The sequence below is a fragment of the Cherax quadricarinatus genome, chromosome 74 (genome assembly GCF_038502225.1).
Source record: "Cherax quadricarinatus isolate ZL_2023a chromosome 74, ASM3850222v1, whole genome shotgun sequence".
Lineage (NCBI taxonomy): Eukaryota > Metazoa > Arthropoda > Malacostraca > Decapoda > Parastacidae > Cherax > Cherax quadricarinatus.
The window spans coordinates 15,212,838-15,231,683 of NC_091365.1; the positions used below are offsets into that span (position 1 = coordinate 15,212,838).

General features: G+C 43.6%; 1 protein-coding gene across 1 annotated transcript in view; it reads left to right on the forward strand.

Moving 5' to 3' along the window:
- Positions 1-18,846, forward strand: part of qvr (protein quiver) — a 216,706-nt gene that overhangs the window by 136,065 nt on the left and 61,795 nt on the right. The window contains exon 4 of the mRNA XM_053793079.2: positions 2,722-6,329. Coding sequence (XP_053649054.2) covers positions 2,722-2,939 — 218 coding nt within the window. The 3' untranslated portion in view covers positions 2,940-6,329. The remainder of the gene's footprint in view (positions 1-2,721; positions 6,330-18,846) is intronic.

The following is an 18,846-nucleotide window of genomic DNA, read 5'->3' on the forward strand; positions in this document are numbered from 1 at the left end:
GTGGACCATATGTTGAGAAGCGTGGCTCACCAGGTGACTTAGTTGGCTGACGTAGACGTTCTCCCTCCGGCTGGCACTTCATTCTACAAGGTTGACGATCTCTGCTCATGCCAGGCTGTTGAAAAGAGAGACGGGACCGCTCGGACAAGGAGCGGTTAGTTTCGAAGGTATCAGCCAACCTGGCTGCCTCCAATGCAGTGGTTAAGTCACGATCCTGCAGAAAGACTCTAACCTCTGGTCCCACAGACTCCAGCAGGTTATCAATCAGAATAAGCTGTACCAGCTCCTCAAAGGTAGAGACACCACTTGCTTTATACCAGCTGGTAAAAGCTTTGGTTTGCTGTCTCACAAAGTCCACTAGGGATTGACCAAGCTGCCGCCTGCTTAATTTAAAAATCTTTCTATATTTGGCTGGGATACATGTATATGCTCCCAAAACTGTGGTCTTCACTACTTTATAATCAGAATTCAGCGTCATTTAATGCTGACGTAAATTCCTGTGCCTTACCCAATAATGCTGTATGAACCAACGATGCCCAATGCAGTTCCGGCCACCTCAAGGCTCGAGCCTGATTTTCGAAGCTTTCCAAAAATTGTTCTGGTTCGGCCTCATTGAAGCGGGGAACAAGCTATACTGCTTTTTGTAAACTAAAATCATTTACAGAATGCGAAAACTGCCTCCTTTCTCTTTCCCTATCAAATTCTTCCCTTGCGAATGCTCTCTGTTCCCTAGTTTGCTCAAGATTGATTTTTGCCAGCTCAAGTGCCAACGACGCTGATTCGCCTTGAGACAACCCAGCTGCACTATACTGACCATTTTGCTCCGTAGGTGTATCATCTTCCTCCTGCGAGAACATAGTAGTTTTTGCCCTAGCTCCCGTAGAGGGAGGAGTCTGATGTGCCATCTCTTCTTCTATAAGTTTGTCAGCAATCAGTGAACGCAGTTGCGCAGCTGTGAGAGTGCGTTTGTATTTAATGCCAATGGAACAAGCAATTTTCCAACAACGCTGTAGGGACAATTTAGGTAGGTTATGCAAAGTATATGCCGACACCAGACGTCTGACTCGTCTAGGTGGCATAAGTTATTCGCTATGCACAGTACGATTGCAGAATACCCCAACGTAACACGTTAATTTGCAGAACACGCTTAGCTATGCACAGTACGATTGCAGAATACGCATACAAGCAAAGCTGGCTGCAAAATTCTCCACACCGAACAGGCTAGTAACAACTGACACGCAAAATTTGTAAAGCAATGCCAGACAGCTACACTGTTCTAGAAGACTGACCGTAGCGAAGCGAGCACACCGAACAAGCTAGTAGCGAGCTGTTGAACGATCACACAATAGCAAGGCTGACCATAACAGTAACTGACACGCAAAATTTGTAAAGCGTAGGCCAAGCTAATGCAATGCCAGACAGCAAGCTGCACAATGTTCCTGCTACGAGCTTCACCCTAAGCTCAACCGTTTCTCTAAGTCCAGCTCCAGCTCTCGGACAGGCTACCCATATTACAACCCAGGAATCCAAATGGCCTGTTATCCCGGGTGTAATGGGAGCAAAATAAACAGCAGAAAAAGTTTAGACTTATATTATCCTTCACCAATTTAGAACAGCAATATGTACACTATGTACAGTGATAAGTATAGTGCACTCCACGGTAAGCAAGGCAGAAATAGAAGCCACAAGATAACAGACCGTGCTTCAACCAGCTCTAGAATGGAAATGACAAGGGCAGACAGGAGAGTGGTACCCACATAACCTCTGCAATTGCCAAAACCATCTTCTTATTGGCTAGAACCTGGTCACTAGTTGAACGACGGGGCCCCATCAACTCTTAGCAACCTGGTTCGCTGGTTGGGGGAGATAGCCTGTAAATGAGGGTGTGTACATGCGCCGAATAAAGGTTACGTACTCTTTGCATGCCACACTCCCACATTAGCAGACTCACATCACCTGCTACAATTACTCTCTCACTTGGTTCAGAATTTCCTAAACACTGGCTTAACATCTCCCAAAATCTCTCTCCTCTACACTCCTCTCTTCTCTAAGTGCATAAACACTTATTATAACCCACTTTTCTCATCCGACCCTTATTTTAATCCACATAATCCTTGAATTTATACATTTATATTCCCTCTTCTCCTCCCATAACTGATCCTTCAACATTATTGCCACCCCCTCCTTGACTCTCAGATACTCCTGACCTAATCCCATTTATTTCTCCCCACTGAAATTCCCTTACCCCCTTCAGCTTTGTTTCTTATTTATTTTATTTGCATCTACATTAGTTAATTTTATTTTACGATACTCTGAGTATGGCCAGACATACTGTGTATAATCCAGACAGTACTAGAACACGTCAAATACTTATGGCGTGAGCATCTATAATAAAAACATTGCTCACAGTTTCTAAAATCAGCTTCATGTATCAAACAAAACAATCGAGATAAGGAGCGGGAAGTGAAGTACAGTAGAAGAGAGACAGTACACAAGGCACAGTGATGGGAACTGAAGGGCAAGTGGCCCCTCATTATCAGCAAGGCCAACATCCTCCTTCCCCATGGTCATGTAGCGTAGCTGTACACTGAGTGTTCACACCTAACTGTTATTGAACAGAGCAGCTGTACACTGCAGTTATGTACTGAATTATATTTTAAACAGGTTTAAAATACACCAGCTGGCTGTCTCGTCTAATACTTGTGTTTTTCTCTTCCACAGCCTATGCGTCAATCCGACGGACGTGCACGGAGAAGTTGCAGATCAACCTGTTCACGGTGGACCACGTGTGCATGATGGAAAGTAGCGGCCATGGCCACATGTGCTTCTGTGAGGAGGACTTGTGCAATGCAGCCCCATCCTCCCTGCGGCTCTCCTCCACAACCCTCTTCCTGCCCCTCGTCTCCCTAGTTCACGCTCTCTTCTACATCTCTAGATAAACTTTCTGCTCCCTCCTCCTCCTCTCTCTCTCTCTCAGCTATTTATTTTGGGTTTATTCCTGCTTCCGTAAGGTTCTTCATACTCCACCTCTCATTCCCTTCTTGTTTATCTTTTATCACGTTTCTTTATTCTGAGCGCTTAGTCTATGCTTTATTTACTCTTCTGTTTTATAGTGTCTGATCTGGATCTAATTTGAATCTATCACTTATTTTAAGTAGTTAATCCTATTTTTAATCTTACTCTTGTTAAAGCTCTCGGAGAACTCTTGTTGCACGCTATCACAATTTACCTTCAGTAACCCGTGAAGTCCTGATACATCCGCTGTTACTTCCATAATCTTGCTTCCTCTCCTTGGCTTCCATCACCGCTAGCCTCTCTGACGTCAATCCTAGCCTCCCTGACGCCAGTCTTAACCTTACTGGAGTCAATTCTTGCCTCTTCGAGGTTGTTCCTAGCCTTCCTGGTATCGCTCAAAGCCTCCCTGAGGTTGCTCCTGTTGCTACCTCCCACTCGCTTGTGTCATCTATTCCAGGGCTGTTGTCGCCCTTTAGCAATGGTGCCCCTGCTTGTGCTGGCCTTACATAGCTTCATGATGTTCTCTTCTTGTTTGTTTGTGTCTCCCCCACTTTTCCTCTTCTCTCCTTTTCGCCCTAACCCTACTGGCTTCTCTACCTTACGTCCTCCTCCTGTGTCCCTTGCGCTGCGTCGCGTAGCTAAACGTTGTGTTGATGTATTCTTGGTAGTATTAACCTCATTAACGTACGACGTTCTGGGCACTCTGCCCCTCCCCTGCTCCCTTAACCACTCTCTGAGACTTGCACTCTCGCTCACTGCCTGCACTCGAAAGTTAGTTCACGTGTACCACTGTAAAATTTCTTTGTTTCTACCGCACATATCATTATTTTCCAAATTAATGTCTCTCGCGCATCTTCTTGTTCATTTTTACTCTTTCTGTTTTAACTTAATCTCTTGTCTATTTTTGAGAGCCGGTGTTGTACTCTGTGAGCTTGGATGTCGACCCTACCATAGACTGAGCTAAACTCCTTCCTGCCATGGAAGTATCCTCAGATTCTTAAACACTGCCAAAGCGACAAGTTTGCGGGGCACAGTTCGACCTTCTGTTGTCTTGCCACCTCATTCTCTTGGTAGAAACTTCCTTGAGGCGCCTTAGTCTGTCTTAACTACACTCGTTCCGAAGACCAGTTTTTTCTGTTGAGACAGAAAATTTGTATTCTGGAAAGAATGTTGGAGACGGCAGTGTTAAAGGATCTCTGAAGTGGCATTCACCAGTGAATGTTTCTGGGGAATCAGTGCCCCCGTGACCCGGTCGCAGACAAGGCTGGCAATATTGCTACAGAAGGCGAGGCTTCCATGACAGGCAGGATTTTTCGTCATGTTGTAGAGGTAAACATATGTTAACTTTAAGTCTTAGAGTCAGTGTGTCAACTTGGGCAGCCTTGGAGAGCCTTAAGACTTTAAGCAGTATTTATCACGGTGTCTTCAACACAGGTTGCACGAGCTCCACTCCTCACTTTTCTGCACCCACAAGATTTTTGCTAAGGTGCGTCATTCAACTTACCCCAGGTTCTGATAACAATTGTGATAAAATATGTTGACGACTAGTGCATAATTCTTACGTTGTTATATTACATTAGACACTAGTAACGCGGGCAGCGGCCAGTAGCTGTTTATTTTTGTACGAGCCACTCCCGCTTGTGAGTGTTCCATGTTCTCTCTCCCCTGTCGTTCACCAATAGCATTATACTGTAAGTTGTTACTAAGTATAAGAGTTAATCACCTTTGTTATGGATTAGATACAGTTTCTGCTCTTTTTCATATTAGCCATCAAAGTCATGTTCTCGATGACAGTCACAATACCGTGGCTGGAAAAATTTCACAAATTCAGAAATTGGAAATGGAAATAAGACTGAAAAAATCATCCAGTTTTTATTTTCAATTTGTATTTGTTGTGAATTTACATTCTCACTTGAATGACAGTCATAAATACACTACTGATGGTGTTAAGACTATACCGCCCGTATTTTCTATGTTCACAAGTCACTCGATAAGTATGATAGTACTCTAAGTAATCATTAGTACACAACCTAGCAGCCCATAAAGAGTAAGGAGCCCAGTTCGTTCTTACCAACCAAAAATTCGCTGACCATCCAATCACATGTCCGGCTCTACTGTTCATCAGTGACATCTCATCCAATCACTTGTCTTATTTCCCACAAATCAATAAATTTCTCGTCCATTAACATGCCCCCGTTAACCATGGCGCCTGTGGTTTGTCACCGGAAAGAGGACACTTACAAATTAACCAAACTCCAGGCCTGTTGGGGAGAACAATATGGGGCTGCATACGACTTCTCTAAGCAGTTACTTTCGAGACGCACAGGGTAATCCTTTGCTTGTCACCCACATGTCGCTTATTGAACAACCGGCGTGATGAGTAAAGGAATACGACGTGTGGTCAGCGGTAGATACCTTTCTCTATTCACGCGGCGTCCACACACAAGAGGATAGTATTTGCAGCAGCTTCGGTACAGCTGGGAGCGAGACGGGGGCACGAGGCGGCTCCCGTACGCAGAGATCACCTGGCGCTAAGTAATCCTTACATTACACGAGGAGTGAATGACCTAGCGCCACGTGACCTCCTCCTATACAGATCCGCAAGTGATCCAGTGACAAAAATATGGATCACTAACTTAGGGATAATTCTTCACAACAATCCAGAAGTAATTTTCCCTACAAAGATTAGAGGTGTGACAGCGCCTGACACACGAACTCTAAAAATGAAAGTAATTTCATCCAGTCACGCAGTATTATGGGCACGCTGAAGATGATCCTCAAGACGTCAGTATCAAGTGATCTACCTAAGAAGAATATATGACTTGAGCATCATAAGTTCAGCAGTTTCAAATGTTCTTGTGACTATCTTGTGAGGACCAGCTGTATTTCCCGCCTCAACTGGTCCTCAGCCATCTAAATCAAGGTATTTCCCGCCTCAACTGGTCCTCAGCCATCTAAATCAAGGTATTACCCACCTCAGCCATCTAAATCAAGGTATTACCCACCTCAGCCATCTAAATCAAGGTATTACCCACCTCAGCCATCTGAACCAAGGTATTACCCACCTCAGCCATCTGAATCAAGGTATTACCCACCAAGTACCACGTTACTCCCCACATACTACACTATCACTACGTCTCCACCTGCAGTAGCCGGGCAGCCGCCGCCGCCACCATCACTACCTGCAGCAGATGTCACCATCACCTGCAGCAGCCGTCACCACCACCACCTGCAGCAGCCGTCACCGACACCTGCAGCAGCACCGCAGTTGCTACCATGACCCTAGACACCAGCTCCTCCACCATCTTTACAAGGTTTGTGCCATTACTGTTTCCAGTATTAATGAGTCTATTAATAAATCGAGAACTAAGTAACCTAATCTGATATATACGTTGTAGATTCATGCTGAGAATAATCATACTGATTTACCAATGACTTAAAAGTCACTCAGAAACACTACGATTACTTCCAATTTTGCACCAAAAACTATACATCAAACTAAAGGCAACTGTACTTGATTTAATATTATTAAAACATGAGGGAGATAGACACATGCAGAACACCAAAGTCAAGAACTATCAGATGTATCCTGTATGGATAATAAAGCCAGAATTACCTACAATATGGTTGGTAAAAGAACAAGTGTACAACTAATGTGAAATATATTGTGGCACAGTAAATGTCACAATTCCTTTACCTAAAATATCATGTAGTTCTCATTAATTCTTACAACTCTCCTCTAATCTTTCTCTTTATAGAATGGAATCAGATATGCTGTCTCCTAATTTTTGGGCTCCTACATTTTTTCCTATCAGTACACACTTTTGTATCTCAAAATGCTGTCAGGATTTCAGTCTGAATTACATCCATCCTCGTGAAGAGATGAGACCTTACAGAACAGCTTTCATTAGGGCAACGTTTCGCTCTGCATAGAGTTCTGTCACTTAGTGACAAAGCTCTACACAAAACTAAACCTCATACCAACAAAAGGTTGTTGCGTAACGTGTCAGTCCTACACTACTGTTGTCAGTACATTTGGAACCACCTAAATGTTGTTTCCTTCATACTTCCCGATCTTTATTAGCATAAAATTTCGACCTTTATTTCACCAGCACTGAACCAGTCATCTAGCTCCTCTCTCCATCTTTCCTGCTATACTCATTTTTTTTTTTTTTTCAAAATTTTCACTATACAAACAGAATCGTTTGTCTCACTGAATTTTTTTTCCTAAAAAACTTTCATTTTTAAAGTTACTGACAGTGGCTCATTTGTTCTTTTATCTGCTCTATTACACGTCTTCACAACACTTTTGTCTTCTATATTTTCTTGATGTTGTCCACCTCATTTATTTGTAACTTAAATTATTATAATCAAGGGGAAGCACTAAACCCGAAGGGTTATACAGCGCCTGTGGGGGGGATGTGGAAGATATTCAAGGGAACTGGACAGCAGATCCAATTCCCTAGATCAAGAGCCCCTTACTAGTATCAAGGCACCTTCCTTGAGGGGTATAACTGTTTAAATATTTTTACTTCATTCTTCCACCAATAATTTCCCTTCCCTTGTTCACCCACCCAGTAAATACACACCTTTGTTGCACAGTGTATTCTGACCTCTACACTACTTCTATTTGTACTCCCTCACTCTGCTTCCTCTCCGTCCATCACACTTTGCAACAAGTGATCACACATCACCACTAACAATTCGTACTAAAAAATTTTAACTTTACATCTTGAATCCCAAATTGACACCATTCACGTTGTATACCACATTCACGTTTTATACCACATTCACGTTTTATACCACATTCACGTTGTATACCACATTCACGTTGTATACCACATTCACGTTTTATACCACATTCACGTTGTATACCACATTCACGTTGTATACCACATTCACGTTTTATACCACATTCACGTTGTATACCACATTCACGTTTTATACCACATTCACGTTGTATACCACATTCACGTTGTATACCACATTCACGTTGTATACCACATTCACGTTTTATACCACATTCACGTTGTATACCACATTCACGTTGTATACCACATTCACGTTTTATACCACATTCACGTTTTATACCACATTCACGTTTTATACCACATTCACGTTGTATACCACATTCACGTTGTATACCACATTCACGTTGTATACCACATTCACGTTGTATACCACATTCACGTTCTATACCACATTCACGTTCTATACCACATTCACGTTGTATACCACATTCACGTTGTATACCACATTCACGTTGTATAAAACATTCACGTTGTATACCACATTCACGTTCTATACCACATTCACGTTCTATACCACATTCACATTGTATACCACATTCACGTTGTATACCACATTCACGTTGTATACCACATTCACGCTCTATACCACATTCACGTTCTATACCATACCACATTCACGTTGTATACCACATTCACGTTGTATACCACATTCACGTTCTATACCACATTCACGTTCTATACCACATTCACGTTCTATACCACATTCACGTTCTATACCACATTCACGTTCTATACCACATTCACGTTCTATACCACATTCACGTTGTATACCACATTCACGCTCTATACCACATTCACGTTCTATACCATACCACATTCACGTTGTATACCACATTCACGTTGTATACCACATTCACGTTCTATACCACATTCACGTTCTATACCACATTCACGTTCTATACCACATTCACGTTGTATACCACATTCACGTTCTATACCACATTCACGTTCTATACCACATTCACGTTGTATACCACATTCACGTTGTATACCACATTCACGTTCTATACCACATTTCGTTTCCTCATAATATAGTTACCACTAAATTAATTTTTATTATAAATTCCCACAAATTTAAATCCATGTATGTTATTTAGTTCTTGTGATAGTAAACCTGTATGGGAATACTGGCAAGTTATAGTTTATAAAAGAGACATAAGTAACTATTGGAAACTTTATACAGAGGTCAAGTCTGATAGAACATACCCGGTGTTACAGTCTGCCATGTATTGTCTTACAGTCTGCCATGTATTGTCTTACAGTTTGCCATGTATTGTCTTACAGTCTGCCATGTATTGTCTTACAGTTTGCCATGTATTGTCTTACAGTCTGCCATGTATTGTCTTACAGTCTGCCATGTATTGTCTTACAGTCTGCCATGTATTGTCTTACAGTCTGCCATGCATTGTCTTACAGTCTGCCATGTATTGCATAACATCACTGGGTGCGACTGAACGCGGGCAATGGGCTAAATCACTGAATTATGTGGTAGCGTAGTGTGGTACGGTGTCTGCTGACATTCACCAGATGACAGTTCGCATACCAGCAAGATGTTCTTTTTAAGTAAATAAATGTAAGGGGAAAGAACTGATTGTGAGTATGGTTGCTAGGGTCTATTCACAGGTCAGTGTCTGCCTCCAGCAGGTTATCAATAACTTAGTGGACTAAAGCAATGTGATGCTCTACCCTGGCTTCTCTCTGCAGGTGGAAGCAATCTAAATATATCTTGTGGGCTGGCTTACAAGGATGGAGATGAAACAGTTGATGGGTGTTCCTCACAGCTTACGAGTGTGCCCGGCTTTGGGATGCAGCCGATTGTGTCTGTTCTTGTCCTGAACTTGTATGGTATCAATAACTTAGACGACTAAAGTGCTACGAGAATGATGTTTTGCTTAGACACAGAGGGGAGGGTTTTGCGTCTGGCGAAGGCAGAGAAGCGACTTGCGCATTCAAACATAGAAGGACCTAGGAGTGATAATGTCAGAGGATCTCACCTTCAGAGATCTGCTAGAAAAATGATAGGATGGATAATGAGAACCTTCAAAACTAGGGACGCCAAGCCGATGATGATTCTCTAAGAATAGCTTGTTCTCTCTAGACTGGAATACTGCTGTACACTAACTGCCCCCTTCTAGGTGGGCGAAACTGCTAACCTAGAGAGTGTACAAATAACTTTCACGGCACAAATCAGTACGATAAAGCACCTAAATTACTGGGAACGGTTGAAGTCCCTCGATTTGTATTCCCTGGAATGCAGGCGAAAAAGATAAATAATACACACTTGAAAAATTCTAGAGGCATTCGTACCAAGCTTTCACACGAAAATCACTCCCTACGAAAGCAAATGACTCGGCAGGAGATGCAACATTCCCCCAATGAAAAGTAGGAGTGCCACGAGTATAGCGAGAGATAACACAGTAAGTGTTAGCGGCCCAAGAGTGTTCAACTGCCTCGCAGCATACATAAGGGAGATTACCAATAGATCGGTGGATGTCTTCAAGAAAGCGCTAGACAGGCACCTAAAGTCAGTACCTGACCAGCCGGGCTGTGGTTCGTACGTCAGTTTGCATGCAGCCAGCAGTAACAGCCTGGCTGATCAGACCCTGATCCACAACGAGGTCTGGTCTCAGACCGGGCCGCGAGGGCGGTGACCCCCGAAACCCTCTCTAGGCATACCCCAGGACTGGTAGGCCTACTTCAGTGCTCATCTACTACAACTACCAGGGATTTTTGATATGTAGATTGAATTAGACAAGCGTGTTAGCTTTATGCATGTTCTTCTTCCTCAAACTTGTGTAAGAGACGGGCAAGCCGCTCTGCTCTAAGGACCAAGTGTTTGTAGTCATAACTGGAGCTGCTTCTGAACACTTTCTGCTCGTGTGGTTCTCTTCAGCGATGCCGGGTTCAGCTCGTTCTAAGTCCACAATATGCGAAAGTGTTTCTATGTATCACACAAACGTTGTTATTGCTGTTGACCACGTCAACAAAAAAAACATCTCTCCCGGTTATCTCTCGTGTATATTTTCTCCCAGCAATTACAAAGTATGGTATATACACAGGCGAAATACTGATCTCTTGTTTAGCTTAGGTCGTATGAAGTCCGTCAGAGTTTTTCGTGGTGATAATGACAGAATCCATTTTCAACTTCAAGATGGTGGTAAGTTAAAGAGTGATCCCTGTGTGAAGGATAAGTCTTCATGTAGTGGATGTTAGTGGCCTTCACTTGAAAATTCACTTCACATGAACGGAACATGGTGTACCACTATATATAAAGGTTATCCTATGTTCCCGAGTCTATTTTATCAGCAAAGGAAAACAGTTGTTAGTATATGACTGTCTCGGTCTGAGATCCTCTTCTGCTGCTTAAAGAAAATGATCAAATATTCGTCAGAAACAATGCCCTATACGGGTCTTCCAATGATGACCTATCATTGGCTCCTGATGGAGGCTCACTGATGTGCAAGTGGAGGCTTGTGAATAGGTTTTTTCAGTCCAATACAGAGACATGTTGACGAACATTTTTTTTAATAAAGCCAATGATCTAATGATACAAGAGAAGGTACCGTTAATAGACCTGTGAATGGGGCCCAGTGATTCCGTTCCTATGGCCAATGAAGGATGACTGCAATCCTGCAATCGTGGTGACAGAAGCCCTATGGTGGGTGCGCGGCAGGTCTTCTACTCATGTGTATCAGATGGCTACAGTGATGTGTAACTGATTCTTCATTCCAGTGCTCCCGATGGTGCTGCTCTTCTCATGACTCGACAAGTTCCTCTCTTCTTAGTGTCAATCCCGACTTTGGACAGACGTCTGGGTGACGAGGTCTCACCACCACCTTCATTCTGAGAACGTAGTGGTTTGTGTATAGCCTGGAAGTGCAGTAATTACGATGGAGTTTATATGGAATCTTGGAGTGCAGTAGTTAAAATGGAGTTCGGGTTGTAATTGGAATGTGTAGGTACCAATTTTATAAAAAACTGTAAGGTACTATTTTCGGTGAGATAAACTGAGAATGCTTCGTCTGATCAGCTTTAACTTTTTAGTGCTTAAGCATTTCCCTAAAAGCAATATTTGCAATGTAAGCAATAGCGGAAAGTTTCAATCTGCCAAAGTTATTAAATTTGTTGGAATATTGAATGCACGTGATAACTTGAGAATGCCTCTACTGATCAACTTCAAATCTTTATTTCTGATGTATTTTACTTCGAGGAAAGTTCGAATCTTTATAGTACTTTACCTTCACCTTTCCTTAAGGGTGTTGGTCCACAGCGCCTGAGCCTGTTTTGAAATGTTATGACATATTGCTAAACTTCTTGAGTGTGAACTAAAATTCCTCCATAGTCGTATTATTATATGAATGGGAGAATACTAAATTCGTTGAAGGTCATAGAGAGATTGGACTAATGGCACGCAATGAAATTCGAATCAAGAACAGAAAAAATACGTTCAATTCCTTGGGTTACATCCCCTTCACTGGCATCAAGGTACCATGCTAGAAAGACGTATAAGGTGTTGATCTTCGGCTTCTCGACCTCTTGACAAGGTTGAGCTATAGCTCTTAGTTCCGGAAATTCAGCTGCAGCTTGTCTGCCTCTTAGGAACTTGAAGAGTCAACTACTCTGCTTCATGTGTGGGCTGAGAGAGTGGGAGGCGGCGGGATCTTACACAGACAGATACATCTTTCTAGGGTCACGCAGCACTGAAATACGTCTGGTGTTATAACTGACTATACTCAGCTATAATCTCGTTTTCTCATACACTCAAAAATATAAGCACAAGAATACATTCACATATACATATGTATACATAAATGCACATTTGAACACATACAAGCAAACATGAATACACATTAACGCATACACAACCATATATGAATACACATTTAAACACATATACAAGCATAGAGAAATACAAGCATGCATACATAAATACACACACATTCACGCAGCATACGCAACAGCAGTAGCGCAGGACGGACATAAACTACTCAGAGCAAAATAATAGAGGAACACTGCTACAGGCCTAATGGCCCAAACTAGGCCAGCATTCTTAGGCTACCCAAGGTGTAGGCTCTGATAACTCATGTGTCAGTCCCACTCAACTGCAACTCCTCACTCAGCCTATATTGTACACAACTGTACAAAATAAAAGAGAACTAACTGTAACTATCTACAAAAGACCAGTCAAGGTTCTGGTAGAGGAAATATTGACTATGATGAAGGAATTACGAGAACTCGGCCGGCGTTAGAGAGGATGTAAGAAGTGTATCCAGGGACCTTACAGAGGGAGATGGAGAGCCGCCTGGTGGTGGATAAGACAGTTCTTGTTATATATAGTCACTCGCACAGATTTCCAATAAACTGAATAAGTGAAACCTGGCATCTCGTGTCCGTAGATTACGTGTGTAACAATGACTGCCAAAACGGCTAATATTATTCTCTTACCGCGTACTCACCTAATTGTGGTTGCAGGGATCGAGCCTCAGCTCCTGGCCCCGCCTCTTCACTGAACGCTACTAGGTCCTCTCTCTCCCTGCTCCACGAGCTTTATCATACCTCGTCTTAAAGCAATGTATGGCTCCTGCCTCCACTACCTCACTTGCTAAACTATTCCATCTCCTGACTACTCTATGACTGAAGAAATACTTCCTAGCATCCCTTTAACTCATCTGAGTCTTCAATTTCCAAGTGCGACCCCTTGTTTCTGTGTCCCCTCTCTGGAACATCCTGTCTCTGTCCACCTTGTCTATTCTACGCAGTATTTTATATGTCGTTACTATGTCTCCTCTAACCCTCCTGTCCTCCAGTGTTGTCAGGCCGATTTCCCTTAATCTTTCTTCGTAGGACATTCCCCTTAGCTCTGGAACTAACCTTGTCGCAAACCTTAGCACTTTTTCTAATTTCTTGAAGGGCTTAATCAAGTGCGGGTTCCAAACTGGTGCTGCATACTCCAGTATTGGCCTAACGTACACGGTGTACAGAGTCTCGAACGATTCCTTACTAAGGTATCGGAACGCTGTTCTCAGGTTCGCCAGGAGCCCATATGCTGCAGCAGTTATCTGGTTGATGTGTGCTTCCGGAGACATGTTCGGTGTTATACTCACCTCAAGATCTTTCTCCTTGAGTGAGGTTTGCAGTCTTTGGCCACCTAGCCTATACTCTGTCTGCGGTCTTCTTTGCCCTTTCCCACATGTGTGTGCGCGCGTGTGTGCGTGTTTATGCGTGTGTGTATTGGTTGGCTGAATAAATAGGCACTCGTGCAACATTTGGGAATCTTCATGGTGGAAACATTTCTCCAGTCAATGTCTTCTTCAGTCAACTACAAAGACGAACGGTGGACTGAAGAAGCTGCTGACTGGCGAAACGTTTCTACAGTAAAGATTCCCAAATGCTGCACAAGTTTCTACTTCTTCAAAATAATGGACTTGACATAAGATGTAATATTTCCAGGCAGTGCCATAAGCTTCGTCCAGGTTGAGTAAACATTGCCACCACAAACCTACCACAATGGCATGGTGAATGTACGTATGGAGCGACAGACAAGAATCAACCAAAGACCCGCCCCTTTTAGTATCCACGCAAATGTAATGATAGATAGCTGTGCAACTCCAGCTACTAAAATACTCTGCTGTTTACTATACGTTCCCATTAACTTCCAAATGGAGCTGTTAACAGCTGTGGATCTATAATGAGAGAAATCGCGGCCCCATTTACCTGGATTAAGGACAGGTGCACAGCAGAGTAACTCTCTAGTAAACCAAATACGATTACAGAATAAGTTCAAGTAAATCCGGTAATTTACGTACCAGCAACCTCAAGGACTGGAGCTGTATGAGGATAACACTTGCGTGCTAATTTTCGTACTATTTTCCATACACTCATGAAAGTGAAAGCTAATAAAGCTGAAAGGTAACCAGGCCGACAAGAACGGTGCCCCGTGGCCTGGTGGCAAAAGCTCTTGCTTCACACGGTGCAGGTCCAGGTCGATTCTTGGAGAGGGTTGAAACATTGGGCGTGTTTCCTTACGCTGGTTGTCTATGTTCACCTATCAGTATAAAATGGGTACCTGGGTATTAGTCGACTGGTGTGGGTCGCATCCCGAGACAAAATTGACCTAATTTGCCCTAAATGCTCTGCATAACAAGCAGTTTCCTATATAGTAGTATGTCACTGATGTCAGCTAGGCCTGTATATCATGTACATGTACTTGTAGAATTAAAGTTTAATTATTATTATTATTATTATTATTAGTATTAGCTACTCGCATGATCCGTCAGGTACGGGGTTCTTGCTTGTTTGAAATCTACGTAGCAGGCAGTAATACGACTGTATCAATGCCAGCCTCACGTGGCATATTTTGGTGCAATCTGCTGACCAACAGGTATTCACTCAAGAAAATATTTACCTAAGGTATGTGGGATGGTGACCCTTATAGTCGCAAGAAAAGATGCAACAAATAATTCTAAGAACTCTTCATTGGAGGTGGCATCTTTAGTTGAAGGAAGAGAAGTGTAGCGTATAGAAAGAGCACTTCACGCTTTCAAACTGCCACACAGAGTGACAATAAGAATAGAGAAGCAGGAGTAATAGTTAGGGTGTCACTGTCTTGGAGATCTATTTGCGTCCAAAACCCAAATAAAATGTAATTAAAATCTAAAAGTACTGATGGTTCTGGCAGGGAAAGTAATTAGTAATTATAAGCCGTCTAAAGATAAGGAGAGATGAGAAAGGTACAAAGAGCAAAGTGTGCACAACTAATCTAAATAAACTAGTGTTATAGTGATGAGGAGGTCGAAAAGTATCAGGTAAGGATCTGATTAAAGAGCCACAAGAAATGCTCACTGGTATCACAAGGACGACTTTCGAATTGCCTTTACGAACTGGAACAATAGTCACGGATGATGAAGAGGAATCATTAACAATATTTATACACAATAATAACTTTCAGCTCTTCATTCCACAATCCACCATCCTGTCTAACATAGGCAAGCCTTCATATTTACTAAAACAAACGATCCCGGGGATAAGAGTGGTAAACGTGAGTCGCCAACAAAGGAATGAATGGCAGCAACGGGGGTAAAAGGCTCCCCGCTCTTTGCTCACTGGCCCTAGCTAAATTCACCATCAGTCTGAGCATCACCCCATTCATCCGTCACTTCTCTGGGCCGCCGTACATGGAGCTCATCATCCACATAGTGAATCAAGAATAAAAACCCACGAACTGACAGTCCAGGAACAGAAAATGTGAACAGACTAGTATTCAACTCGACACCAGACAGTGGAGAGCGATGCAAAACCAGCCTACTGACTCAGCGGAGCCAACACTGAAACCTCTATACTCTCGGGTAATGACTCGTGAGTATAGAGGTTAACCCTTGAACTAGGTAGTGTGTGGCAGCTGTGTATTTCTTCGCAGTTGAACGCCAGTTGTCGAAAATGTAAGCAGACACCAAAACGAGAATACGCAAACAAGTTTGCTAATACACTGCACTGAGGGACACAACTATGATAAGCCTATGGAAGGAATAGTGGCTGGGGATGTGGCAGTCTCAGGGAGGTGTCAGATAGGTAAAACCGAACATTTTTTATAGTCCACCCTGTTTGTCCTCTATTCCTTTATTAAAGCGTGTTGCCCACAATCTGGCTAACCTCCCAGATAAATGGAAATAAGGCGTACACGGGTTGTAGTGTACAACCACGCAGGGTTGAAGTGTACAACCACGCAGGGTTGAAGTGTACAACCACGCAGGGTTGTAGTGTACAACCACGCAGGGCTGTAGTTACTTCAGCCTCCGTATTCCATGGCTGCCCCGAGGGAGTGGAAGCTCACCCAGCACCACCACAACAACGAAGACCATAATTTTCCCCAAGTACGCAAAGAACTTCCCTCAGGGAATATATGCGGGAAAATTAATTATACGAAGTACCTTGGTTCATTAATTGTTTGGAAGTGGAAGTGTTAGTTAAGACTTGCTTACGGTAATATTATTCAAGCATTCATTAACAGCGAAGAAATATGTTAATGCGGCACTTTGTAGTAGTGTTAAGACACTTGGCCCAGGTACTGTGGTGTAACTGTAGACTTACACTGTTCCAAGAGTAACAACATGAAGGCCTTTGTCACTTACTAGTTCTGTGCAGACTACCATCGTCTACAAAACACATTCGAAATATAATTTGCTGAGAGAATTTATTCGAGAGAGAGACAGAGAGACAAGGGGAGAGGGAGAGAGCGAGAGAGAGAGAGAGAGAGAGAGAGAGGAGGGAAAAGTGCATAGACTGGTTTCAGTTATTGGTATAATACACCGAATTCTCTGTCCCTGATGACGGTTTCATGTTATTTCACTTCAACATTCATAAACATGTTTTCCTCATCAGATGTCCTTAAACTTTGCTACACAAACTATAAACTTATGTGCACTTTCATTCACTTACATTTTCTGTTATTTATCAACATGAACATCATCGCCACTGATGCTACAACTTATCTAAATCCTCCCATAAACATGCACAGTGATATATATTTACTCCTAGACAAAAACGTTATAGAAATATTAAATAAATAGATCCGAAAACCCACAAGTTAATAAACGAGAGAGACACTTGTTCAATACTTGGGAATATTTACTGTGGAAACGTTTCGCTAGCCAGTGGCGAAACATTTCCACAATAAAGATACCCAAGTGTTACACAAGTGTCTTAATCATCAATATAATTATTTCTTCTGCTAATTACCGTTACAATCACCGGGAAGAGCAGTGATCCTTGCGGGACCCCCAGAGTAACAATCACCGGGGAGAGCAGTGATCCTTGCGGGACCCCAGAGTAACAATCACCGGGGAGAGCAGTGATCCTCGCGGGACCAAAGAGTAACAATCACCGGGGAGAGCAGTGATCCTTGGGGGACCCCAGAGTAACAATCACCGGGGAGAGCAGTGATCCTTGCGGGACCAAAGAGTAACAATCACCGGGGAGAGCAGTGATCCTTGTGGGACCCCAGAGTAACAATCACCGGGGAGAGCAGTGATCCTTGCGGCACCCCAGAGTAACAATCACCGGGGAGAGCAGTGATCCTTGCGGGACCCCAGAGTAACAATCACCGGGGAGAGCAGTGATCCTTGCGGGACCCCAGAGTAACAATCACCGGGGAGAGCAGTGATCCTTGCGGGACCCCCAGAGTAACAATCACCGGGGAGAGCAGTGATCCTTGCGGGACCCCAGAGTAACAATCACCTGGGAGAGCAGTGATCCTTGCGGGACCCCCAGAGTAACAATCACAGGGGAGAGCAGTGATCCTTGCAGGACCCCCAGAGTAACAATCACCGGGGAGAGCAGTGATCCTTGCGGGACCCCCAGAGTAACAATCACCGGGGAGAGCAGTGATCCTTGCGGGACCCCCAGAGTAACAATCACCGGGGAGAGCAGTGATCCTTGTGGGACCCCCAGAGTAACAATCACCGGGGAGAGCAGTGATCCTTGTGGGACCCCAGAATAACAATCACCGGGGAGAGCAGTGATCCTTGTGGGACCCCAGAGTAACAATCACCGGGGAGAGCAGTGATCCTTGCGGGACCCCCAGAGTAACAATCACCGGGGAGAGCAGTGATCCTTGTGGGACCCCAGAGTAACAATCACCGGGGAGAGCAGTGATCCTTGCGGGACCCCCAGAGTAACAATCACCGGGGAGAGCAGTGATCCTTGCGGGATCCCAGAGTAACAATCACCGGGGAGAGCAGTGATCCTTCTGGGACCCCAGAGTAACAATCACCGGGGATAGCAGTGATCCTTGCGGGACACCCAGAGTAACAATCACCGGGGAGAGCAGTGATCCTTGCGGGACCCCAGAGTAACAATCACCGGGAACAGCAGTGATCCTTGTGGGACCCCAGAGTAACAATCACCGGGGAGAGCAGTGATCCTTGCGGGATCCCAGAGTAACAATCACCGGGGAGAGCAGTGATCCTTGTGGGACCCCAGAGTAACAATCACCGGGGATAGCAGTGATCCTTGCGGAACCCCC